The sequence below is a fragment of the Salmo trutta genome, chromosome 22 (genome assembly GCF_901001165.1).
Source record: "Salmo trutta chromosome 22, fSalTru1.1, whole genome shotgun sequence".
NCBI lineage: Eukaryota > Metazoa > Chordata > Actinopteri > Salmoniformes > Salmonidae > Salmo > Salmo trutta.
The window spans coordinates 11719630-11731934 of record NC_042978.1 but is presented as its reverse complement, the minus strand read 5'-3'; the positions used below and the strand labels follow the sequence as shown (position 1 = coordinate 11731934).

At 44.2% G+C, this 12305-nt stretch overlaps 1 protein-coding gene across 5 annotated transcripts in view; it reads left to right on the top strand.

Moving 5' to 3' along the window:
• palm1a (paralemmin 1a) overlaps positions 1-12305 on the top strand; it is a 64994-nt gene that overhangs the window by 20084 nt on the left and 32605 nt on the right. For all 5 annotated transcript variants that reach the window (XM_029706594.1, XM_029706593.1, XM_029706595.1 and 2 more), the window contains exon 2: positions 10540-10585. In XM_029706594.1, the coding sequence (XP_029562454.1) occupies positions 10540-10585 (46 nt within the window). The remainder of the gene's footprint in view (positions 1-10539; positions 10586-12305) is intronic.

Genomic DNA, 12305 nt, shown 5'->3' with positions numbered 1-12305 from the left:
TATGGTCTTGTAGTGTAAAACATTTTTTGGGGTTGCCAGCGGGCATCTTTATATCAAGTGCAAGGTGCTATGTGGTCTTAGTAGCAGGCTAACAAGCGACAGCGGCAATCTAAATGATTCGACCGAACCATGCGAGGAGAAGTGATCAGGTGAAATTATGAAGCTAAGCGAGTAAAATAAAGTGGTGATCCTAACTGACATAAGACAGGGAATTTTTACTAGGATTAAATGTCAGGAATTGTGAAAAACTGAGTTTAAATGTATTTGGCTAAGGTGTATGTAAACTTCTGACTTCAACTGTACATGTAGCTACAGTTTAAAACATTCTCACACATATCTTTTTAAACTTATCTGATTACTCATACTCCTGATGTTAAAGTTTGAACAATGAGGTAAACACTAATGCTTAGTCACAAGAAACAGTACAATAAAAAGCTTATTCAGATTCAGAAGAGTTACAAAGAATCCTTCTTGCCTTCCAAAGAATCCTTCTTACCTTCCAAAGAATCATCAAATAACCCTTTCTTCCGAAAAAGGTTATTTGGACATTTAAGGTTCTAGGTAGAACCATTTGTCTTATAAAGAACCCTTGTTCTTAGATGAAAATGGTTCTTGGTAGAACCCTATCCCTCCGCAAAGAAGCCTTTTGGAACCCTTTTTTCTAGGAGTGTATGGCCTAGAAGTGAAGAGCATGAAATTACCTACAGGTGTAGGATCTTATGCAGGAAATGTAAAACATGTAGTGTATTTGAGGTTTAAAAAGGCTTGATTTTCCCTTACGTTTTATTTTCTTTCAATCCTTACAAAAATGTCCATTAATAATTATAATCCACATAATAATAAAAATGACCTGTTGCTGCAGGATTGTTTTCCTGCTGTAGCAAACAGCCTCAAATTAAGATCCTACATCTGTAACAGTGGTAACAGGAGGAGAGTAAAATAAGCTGGCCCATCTAGACATTCTCTCCGCCTGAGAGGAAGAACATCTGCTGCAGTTCATTTGTGTGTCTGATGTCATTTCTTTGGGAATACAGAATAGATGTCTCAGATTCCATATTCTCAATGAGCTGGTTTTTTTTTATAAGTAAAGATATATTGTGTCAGAGGAATGGTGATCAGTGTGAAATGGGCTCAATCCAAAAGCGACAAAGGAAATGTCAAGAGGAAAAGTAATTATAGTTATTCCATCTCTGAATTCAGATAAAAGTGGAAAATAGTAGCAGGCTTCATGGCTCGATCACTGTGTATTATTACGTTGCTAGTGAGCCTGGGTTCCTCTGCACTGATTCTACATTTACTCTGACAGTTACTTCATCTTTCTGTCATATTTTGCTAAATATCTTGTCGAGGAAACGGTTTGGTTTATGCGTTGGTTTCCGTATTGTTATTATGACGCACTCAGAATAAGCACCAAGCTCACTCCAAATCCCCTGACTACATCAGCAATGCGGAACACATCTCTCAGTATTTGAAGTGACTCGGCACCTGCGCTCACTAATTTCCCCATTTCCTTTGAAATTTTTACCTGCCTAATCTAATCAAGCTGACCTGACATATTTCAAATACTTTTTTTTTATTTCCCGACACTCAGAACTGTGTCATTGTCCTTGCCCTCACCAAGACTAGACTCGAGTATATCCTACTTAGTACGGCATCACTGATTCCGAGAGAAATTGGAATCCTTGAAAAGCCTGCAGTTTTCCCAAGGAGTAGAATTCCGCGATGTGCAATGCATCCTGGATTGCCAAACTTCCAGGGGCCAGAGAGGAGATGGCATGGAGGATGATAGCATTGGCCTAAGCATAAACAATAATGATACAACAACACACAGGCAACACTACCACACCTCCAACTGAAGTAAAACCAAGATCTAATACCACATAGAATTTCACAATATGTGTAATCAGAGTAGTTTGAAAATACCCATGGAATATACACTGAGTGAACAAAACATTAGGAACACCTGCTCTTTCTATGACAGTCTGACCAGGTGAATCCAGGTGAAAGCTATGATCCCTTATTGACGTTACCTGTTAAATCCACTTCAGTCAGTCAGTGTAGATGAAGTGGAGGAGACAGATTTAAAGAAGGATTTTTAATCCCTGAGACAAATGAGACATGGATTGTGTATGTGTGCCATTCAGAGGGTGAATGGGCAAGACAAAATATTTAAGTGCCTTTGAACGGGGTATGGTAGTAGGTGCAAGGCGCACCGGTTTGAGTGTGTCAAGAACTGCAACGCTGCTGGGTTTTTCACCCTCAACAGTTTCTTGTATATATCGATGGTCCACCACCCAAAGGTCATGCAGACAACTTGACACAGATGTGGGAAGCATGGGAGTCAACATGGGCCAGCATCCTTGTGAAACGCTTTTGACACCTTGTAGAGTCCATGCCCCGACGAAGTACTACTGCTAGGTTTTACACAGTCAAATGTAACAAATATATATTTTTTTTATAAAGCACTGTACAAATGATACATTTGTGACATCAATATTAAAAAATACAAAAATGAATCAACACAGTAATATGAGATCTGTGTGTAAAACATGTACATTACTCACACACACACACACACACACACACACACACACACACACACACACACACACACACACACACACACACACACACACACACACACACACACACAGACACACACACCACCTATCTTATACCAGAGCTGTGTGTTGGGCTAGACCCATTTGATCACCCAGCTCACTGTTCAAACCCTCAGAGTCCTCTCTGACCACCAGGTCACAGCACACCTCCGATTCACTTCCAATGAAATGTTCAACTAAAAAATGATAAACCTTTAAATGAAATAAAAATGTGAAATAAAAAGGGCATGATGTACCAGTTTATGGTCAGTATTCATGAGTTAAGGGGGCCAGTAGTCTGCAATACCCCCAGGCATTAGAGCCAAATGTGTTGATGCTGGATGTCTTAACATTCCACAGAGATTTACCACATGCATTTTGTCTGGCCCCATATTGATACATTTATCATCCTATCGCTAATGACAAAAAGTTTCAAGGGCTAATATTGTGCAACGTAACAATTTACGCATTTATGAAATATTTATAAGGGGACATTTTTCATGAAAACGAAGCAGTTTCTGTGGAAGGGGAACAATCTCTTCTTTGAGGCCTGACCAAACCCCCCTGCCGTTGTTTGTGCTTCATTAAAATGCACACGTGACAGTGAGAGAATTAGCTTGTGAATGCTCCAAGACATATGATCTTCATTTTGGAGAATTCCGAACATTCAAAGTATGCACTGACTCAGTACTGCAGCTGAAAAAACAAAACAAAATCCTGGCTAGATTGTTAATTTGCAGAATAGACTCACCTCTGCTCTTTGACCCACCAGTAACCCTCTGAATGTTTCTGCACAGATTGATTAGTTCATCTCCTGATTATGCCACTCAAACAGCCTCCATCAAACCTCTGAGCATAGCCTGTACAGATTGGTGGATAGCTTATACTTATTGGTAGATAGCCTTTACTTATTGGTAGATAGCCTTTACTTATTGGTAGATAGCCTTTACTTATTGGTAGATAGCCTTTACTTATTGGTAGATAGCCTTTACTTATTGGTAGATAGCCTTTACTTATTGGTAGATAGCCTTTACTTATTGGTAAATAGCCTTTACTTATTGGTAAATAGCCTTTACTTATTGGTAGATAGCCTTTACTTATTGGTAAATAGCCTTTACTTATTGGTAGATAGCCTTTACTTATTGGTAGATAGCCTTTACTTATTGGTAGATAGCCTTTACTTATTGGTAAATAGCCTTTACTTATTGGTAAATAGCCTTTACTTATTGGTAGATAGCCTTTACTTATTGGAGAATAGCCTTTACTTATTGGTGGATATCAAATCAAATTTCATTAGTCACATGCGCCGAATACCTTATAGTGAAATGCTTACTTACGAGCCCCTAACCAACAGTGCAGTTTCCAAAAAATACGGAGAAGAATAAGAGATAAAATTAACAAGTAAAAATAACAATATACAGGGGGGTGCCGGTACAGAGTCAATGTACACGGGCACCAGTTGTTTGAGGTAGTATATACATGTAGGTAGAGTTAAGGGGGGGGGGGCAATGCAAATAGTCTGGGGGTAGCCATTTGACTAGATGGTCAGGAGTCTTATGGCTTGGGGGTAGAAGCTGTTTAGAAGCCTCTTGGACCAGGACTTGGCACTCCGGTACTGCTTGCCGTGCGGTAGCAGAGAGAACAGTCTATGACTAGGATGGCTGGAGTCTTTGACAATTTTAGGGCCTTCCTCTGACACCGCCTGGTATAGAGGTCCTGGATGGCAGCTTGGCCCCAGTGATGTACTGGGCCGTTCGCACTACCATCTGTAGTGCCTTGCGGTCAGAGTCCGAGCAGTTGCCATATCAGACAGTGATGCAACCAGTCAGGATGCTCTCGATGGTGCAGCTGTAGAACCTTTTGAGGATCTGAGGACCCATGCCAAATATTTTCAGTCTCCTGAGGGGGAACAGGTTTTGTCGTGCCCACTTCACGACTGTCTTGGTGTGCTTGGACCATGTTAGTTTGTTGGTGATGTGGACACCAAGGAACTTGAAACTCTCAACCCGCTCCACTGCAGCCCCATCGATGAGAATGGGGGCGTGCTCGGTCCTCTTTTTCCTGTAGTCCACAATCATCTCCTTTGTCTTGATCACGTTGAGGGAGAGGTTGTTGTCCTGGCACCACATGACCAGGTCTCTGACCTCCTCCCTATAGGCTGTCTCATTGTTGTCGGTGTCATCGGCAAATTTAATGATGGTGTTGGAGTGGTACCTGGCCGTGCAGTCATGAGTGAACAGGGAGTACAGGAGGGGACTGAGCACGCACCCCTGAGGGGCCCCTGTGTTGCGGATCAGCGTGGCGGATGTGTTGTTACCTACCCTTACCACCTGGTGGAGGCTAGTCAGGAAGTCCAGGATCCAGTTGCAGAGGGAGGTGTTTAGTCCGGGGGTCCTTAGCTTATTGATGAGCCTTGAGGGCACTATGATGTTGAACGCTGAGCTGTAGTCAATGAATAGCATTCTCACATAGGTGTTCCTTTTGTCCAGGTGGGAAACGGTAATGTGGAGTGCAATAGAGACTGCATCATCTGTGGATCTGTTGGGGCAGTGTGCAAATTGGAGTGGATCTAGGGTTTCTGAGATGATGGTGTTGATGTGAGTCATGACCAGCCTTTCAAAGCACTTCATGGCTACAGACATGAGTGCTACGGGTCGATAGTCATTTAGGCAGGTTACCTTAGTGTTATTGGGCACAGGCACTATGGTGGTCTGCTTAAAACATGTTGGTATTACAGACTCGGACAGGGAGACGTTGAAAATGTTAGTGAAGACACTTGCTACTTGGTCAGCGCATGCTCGCAGTACATGTCCTGGTAATCCATCTGGCCCTGCAGCCTTGTGAATGTTGACCTGTCTAAAGGTCTTTCTCACATTGGCTGTGGAGAGCGTGATCACACAGTCTTCCGGGTACAGCTGGTGCTCTCATGCGTGTTTCAGTGTTATTTGGCTCAAAGCGAGCATAGAAGTAGTTTAGCTCGTCTGGTAGGCTCGTGTCACTGGGCAGCTCTCGGCTGTGCTTCCCTTTGTGGTCTGTAATGGTTTGCAAGCCCTGCCACATCCGACGAGCGTCGGAGCCGGTGTAGTACGACTCGATCTTAGTCCTGTATTGATGCTTTGCCTGTTTGATGGTTCGTCAGAGGGCATAGTGGGATTTCTTATAAGCCTCTGGGTTAGAGTCCCGCTCCTTGAAAGCGGATGCTGCCTGTAATCCATGGCTTCTGGTTGGGGTATGTACGTACGGCCGCTGTGGGGATGACATCATCAATGCACTTATTGATGAAGCCAATGACAGATGTGGTGTACTCCTCAGTGCCATTGGAGGAATCCTGGAACATATTCCAGTTTGTGCTAGCAAAGCAGTCCTGTAGCTTAGCATCTGCTTCATCTGACCACTTTTTTATTGATCTAGTAACTGGTGTTTCCTACTTTAATTTTTGCTTGTAAGCAGGAATCAGGAGGATGGAATTATGGTCAGATTTGCCAAATGGAGGGCGGGGGAGAGCTTTGTATGAGTCTCTGTGTATAGGTGGAGTATAGGTGGTCCAGAGTTATTTTCCCTCTGGTTGCACATTTAACATGCTGATAGAAATTTGGTAAAACTGATTTAAGTTTCGCTGTATTAAAGTCCCCGGCTACTAGGAGCGCGCCTCTGGGTGAGCGTTTTCTTGTTTGCTTATTGCAGAATACAGCTCATTCAATGCTAACTTAGTGCCAGCCTCTGACTGTGGTGTTATGTAAACAGCTACAAAGAATACAGATGAAAACTCTCTCGGTAGGTAGTGTGGTCTACAGCTTATCATGAGAAACTTTACCTCAGGTGAGCAATAGCTTGAGACTTCCTTAGATATCGTGCACCAGCTGTTGTTTACAAAAAATACAAAAATGTCCTTTCCTGTCCTGCTGTTCTATCCTGCCGGTACATCGTATAACCAGCCAGTTTTATGTTGATGTTGTCGTCGTTCAGCCATAAGCATAAGATGTTACAGTTTTTAATGTCCCATTGGTAGTTTAATCTTTTCATAACTCGTCGATTTTATTGTCCAAAGATTGCGCATTGAGGGAAGTGGGGGTTTATTAGATCGCCTTCGAATTCTCAGCACACAGCCCGCTCTCCGGCCTCTCTTTCTCCGCCTCATCTTCACGCCTGTTCCCTAGGGAGCCGTATATCCTCTGCCTCGGGCTCGTCAGAGTCATGAAAGAAGAAAAATAATTCTGCTAGTCCCTGGTAAGTAATTGCAGTCCTGATGTCTATAAGTTATTTTCAGTCATAAGAAACGGTAGCGGCAACATCATGTACAAAATTAGTAAAAAATAAGTTACGAACAAAAAAACAATCGGTTGGGGGCACATAAAACGTCTGCCTTCTGCTCCGGCGCCATTTAGATAGCATTTACTTATTGGTGGATAGCCTTTACTTATACAGATTTTGATTTGGCCTAGCTGGGGCTGAGGCATAAAGCATGTGTCGCTGTGTATGCTAGCATCGTTTATGCAGTGTCCTAGAGGGTGCTATAGGTAGCATTCAGATAAGTCAGCAGCGATGGTGGCCAGCACATGGCTTTGTCCTGTCCTGTCCCTCTCTCTCCGACCTGTCAGCCCAAAGCTGCTGACTGGGCACACAGCAGCAAGCAGGCATTTCCCCCAGACAATAGCCCATACATGATGCAGCTCTGCTGAATTCTGCATACTCGGACCCAGCAGTCACAGCCACACATAGCATTAGCCTGGCGTAGCATTTAAGAGGAGCCACGCTAATAGCATTCTGCCCCCGAGACATAGTACCTACGCGAATGAAAATGTCTGGTAGACATGGTCCTAGGCTGAGTTCTGCTGTTTCACCTTGAGGCCCTAGTTGTGAATTATAACCACCCGCTCTCCATTTTCTCTGCTTACCCCCTCAGCTTCTCACACCATTCTCCACTGTAAGCCAAGCAGCCAAATATATTTCACTTAGGAGCCCCGAAAAAACGCATGATATTTTTACAGGTGGTGTGTGTTATATGGGGGGGGGGGGGTCCTAGGGGATGGGAAACACATGTTGGGGTGGCAGGGGTTGTCGGGGCCGGCGGGGTAGGGCTGTAGCGCAGGCCAGGCATTCCTGCGTTCCCTCATGGCATGCCGTGTGTCTCATCTTTCAAACGGGGCTATCAGAGGGGGGCCGTTCCCGACCAGCACACTCCCAGTTTGGGATGGAATGGTGCTAGGGGTGCTGGTAGTGGTGGTGGTGTCTGGGTGGGATGCATACCTCTCCTCTCCCTCTCTTCTCCTATCAGCGCATGCTCTGATACAGAGCTCTGAGGCTTCTCAGACGGGCTGTCTGTCTTGTGACCTTCCAGGAGGCGTGCGGTCAGTCATTACGCCGTGTGAGGCATTGTAAGTGCACATGAAGAGTCACTGTCCCTGTTGTAGAGAGAGAGAGAGAGACACTGTGCAGCTTGAGGTTTCCCCTACCGCGACTTCATAACAAATGATGTCTTGATGTCATATTTTGGTATTGGAAGTCTAGCAGTTTTTCGGGGGGATTTTGCAACCTGCCTGTGGAGAAAGTGAGGGGAAACATTGGCAGCCTTGCATCCTGTGTTCTCGCTGGATGCTCTCTCTCTCTCGACACTGTTCCCCTGCAGTCTCCTCCAGGAAAGAATTCCTACATTTTCACCCTCCCCCTCAAAAAAAAAACTATCGTGAAAAAATATGATATTGAGCCAGCTTGAGCCTCAGCTTGTCTCTCACTCTATTTCACGCTCAACTTGTCTTACTGTTACTTATCTAATTATGTCATTACGGTGTCGGACATCTTGGCTAGCACACGAAACCCAGAGTGACAATGCATTGCTACGGTTGTCGATCGTTCCTTTAGATGAGGGCTCTTGAGTAGTGCACTCACTCAACTTGGTCCTTGCCTATTCTACTAAGCTAACACTAAGCTACTGGCCATTGCTGCTTGAGGCTAGATTGTCCTTTTGTTATACTTTCTCTGGGGTTGAAAGGTCAAGGAGAGGCTGTCCTCCTGGCAGGAGAAGGACAGTTGATTCAAATAGATCCAATTGATTCAAATAGAAAAATGTCAAAGGGTCTAGGAGTTGACAGTTTGGCAACATAAGGACTGCTGAAAGGCAGAAAAACAATTCTCAGAGATGAGAATTGGAGAGTAGAGATAAGGGCTGCTGCACAGTAGGCATGGCAGATCAATCCTCTGGAACCTGGAGGAGCCAAATGAATCCAGGGCCGAACTCAAACTGGCCAGAGAGAGGACCAATCCTGACTAGCTGTGATGAAATGGCCCTAGTGTGATATAAACACTGTATGGTTTGGCAATCTTTAACAATTGTTCTGATGTAAGGGTAGACTTGGCCACAATTCATTTGAGTTTAGTTACAAATATAATGCGTATAATGATTCAAATGTGTCTAATAACACAAACTGCAAACTGGACAACAGTTGTAGCCTACTTACACTGTAATTACACTATACCTATCTACATATGAAGCTACAGTACCAGGTAAATACTGTACGTAGGTTTTTTGGGCACTTCATCTAAAGTGGGACCATATGACATTCACCGTGTGCTAATGTGTTTTATTGTGTTTGACTGTGTGAATATGTGGCCTCACATTTTTGTGGCCTGAATATCTGGAATCAATTAGCCAGGCATGCGCTTGAGAAACATTGTCAACAATAGGCCTACAGCATATTATCGCCCGACATCAATATTTTCTTTGTTCAATGACCCTTGATCCAATTTCTTTCTTCCTGTTTCGTAAGATGAATGGAATTACCTCGTGTGGTGATTGGTGACTGTTCATGTGCATCCTTATTTCCCGACAAAGATATCAAAATGTGAAAGTGTGAGGTGGACGTTCTACAGAATTATCCATGGTATCTATTTTATAAGTCAATACTTTCTTTAAGGTGTTGGTCATATATTTTCTGAAGTCAAAGAACTTGTGTGGGTTGTGGTAAGTCGTACTGTTGCCAATGAATCAGCGATTTGTGTGGTCGTAATTTTTGGGGGGCTTCATTCCACCTATTGAGTCCTATGCACGAGGTGTTACTTACAGTATTTGTTTTTTATTCGGGGGGGTCAGTGATGTGAACTAATTGAACGGACCTAATTCAGCTATAGTCCAGCAATTAACCATACACATACAGTATTGCATATATAGTATGACTAGGAGTTTATCCAGGAAAGAATGTGTGTCGGAAAGCTGATCTGCACATGCTCTGAATTCCTCAGGTATGAAAGCATAGACGCATACATATGTTTCCTCTCTAGTAAAACGCTTGACAGGCAGGAATTAGATATTACGACTGTCAATGAGACTGGAGGATGAAATCCAGATTTCTCTCTCTCTCTTTCTCTCTCTCTCTCTCTCTGTGTGTGTGTGTGTGTGTGTGTGTGCGTGTTTCAAGTTTCACATTTTATTTGTCACATGCAGTGAAAAAAATAATATATCCCAAATACCTCCTCCCTATCCTTTCTGCAGTGTGTGTATCATCACGTCCTTCTTCTTTCGATGTATTAGGTCTTACTGCCCGGTAATCATTTCAATGAATGCTTTTGCAACATTGGCTTACCTCTTGTGTGTTTGAATTCGACGGCGAGAGAAGGAGAGGGTGGGCGATGTTTGTTCATGCCTGTTTGTGAAATGAAGTTAATCGTTTGTAATTAAGGTAACCAGCGGTGGAAGGAATGCAACCTGGCCTTTCCCATCTCATTATGTTTTAAATGCAAAGAGACCCATGGTATCCAAGACCACAAACCTGGAAGGCCTGGCTATTTCTTAGAATGATGTCTTCACGGCCAATAGTCTTGTGGGTTTCTTGTTAAGCAAGTTAACTAGCTCTCTCTCTCCGCCCCTCCCTCCCTCCCTTTCTTCCCCGCTCCCTACCTCTCTTACCCCCCCCCCCCCCTCTCTCTTTCTCTCTCTCTCTGGCAGGATGTCTGAGGGGCTGTCACAGCAGGAGAGACTCCAGGCTATAGCGGTAAGTGATGAGATCCTCCTGCCATATGTGGCTCACAACCGTTACACTCTCATGGCCAAAACACTTACTATACAGTATAATGTACACAGCGCACGCCGACATTACCGCGCAGCGAAACGATTGCAATTAATATGTTTATATACGGTAGTAGATGGACTGGTTTTGGTTTGATGGATTTGACGGGAGATTTCCTGCTCCACTTTCATTTCCGTCTCGAAGCGTTCCACGAGCGTATCCTCTTTAGTGGCTTTAATCATTAATGCCAACCGACTGGGAAGGAGAAATAAAACCTTTTGATCCCTAAGCCCATGGCTTTCAGCGTCTTCCTCCGAAGACACCCCCAACTCCCTCTCTCCCCTCTCTCTACTCTCTCTCTCTCCCCTCTCTCGACTCTCTCTTTCTCCCCTCTCTCTACTCTCTCTCTCCCCTCTCTCGACTCTCTCTCTCTCCCCTCTCTTGACTATCTCTCTCTCCTCTCTCTCAACTCTCTCTCTCTCCCCTCTTCTACTCTCTCTCTCCCCTCTCTCTACTCTCTCTCTCTCGACTCTCTCTCTCTCCCCTCTCTCGACTCTCTCTCTCTCTCCCCTCTCTCTACTCTCTCTCTCCTTCCTCTCTTTCTATATCTTTATTGCATACACACACACACACACACACACACACACACACACACACACACACACACACACACACACACACACACACACACACACACACACACACACACACACACACACACACACACAACCCTATCACATATACACTCAAACTTCCCTCCATTTTGTTTTTAGTTTTAGTAAGCCACTGAGAGGGGTAATGCAGCCTCTAATGCACCAATCGATCTGCACACACACACACACACACACACACACACACACATACATCAATCGATCTTTAAAGATTTTGCCTCATTTCTTTTCTCTGCCGTACCTCTCTATTTCTTCATCTCCCTCTCAATTTGTCTCTCCTCTCTTTCAATTTCATTCTGTCCCTTTTCAAGAATGCTACATGAGCAAAACTTACAGAAAGACTTAGCCAAGGCCAGTGCTGCAGACTGCACAGTTTAAATGGGCACTGTAAATATCACAAGTGTCAATGCTAATAACACTCACTTCCAATACATTTCCCACCACTCCCTTCCATAATAATATTCAAGTCTAAGGCAACTTAATACAGTTATTCTTCCCACGTGGGAATCAAACTCACAGCTGTTGTGTTGTAAGCTTTGTGCTTTAACCAACTGCGCCACTGGGCCAGCCATCTTCCTTGTGCCCTTGGTTTCCCCTTCTATTGTTGGGACAGGTCATACCATTCTCTCCTCTTCACCACGGTCCACTGCTTTCAGATGAAGCTTGTGCTGATGTGGCAGATATACTCTCTCTCCCATGTACCATGTTGGAGCCAGGCGACAGTGTGTGTGTGTGTGTGTGTGTGTGTGTGTGTGTGTGTGTGTGTGTGTGTGTGTGTGTGTGTGTGTGTGTGTGTGTGTGTGTGTGTGTGTGTGTGTGTGTGTGTGTGTGTGTGTGTGTGTGTGTGTGTGTGTGTGTGTGATCTGCAGGTCTTCTCATAGGGCCACAGATAGTGAAGTGAACTTTTTTCTTTGATAAACAGAGGGACGTGGCATGCCCTCAGCCGGCTAGGGTGATTGCTTTTTACAGCATAGAAAGAGAACAATCCCAAATCAACCCCTAGCCCCTACCACTATGCCCCGACAAAGGCCTGG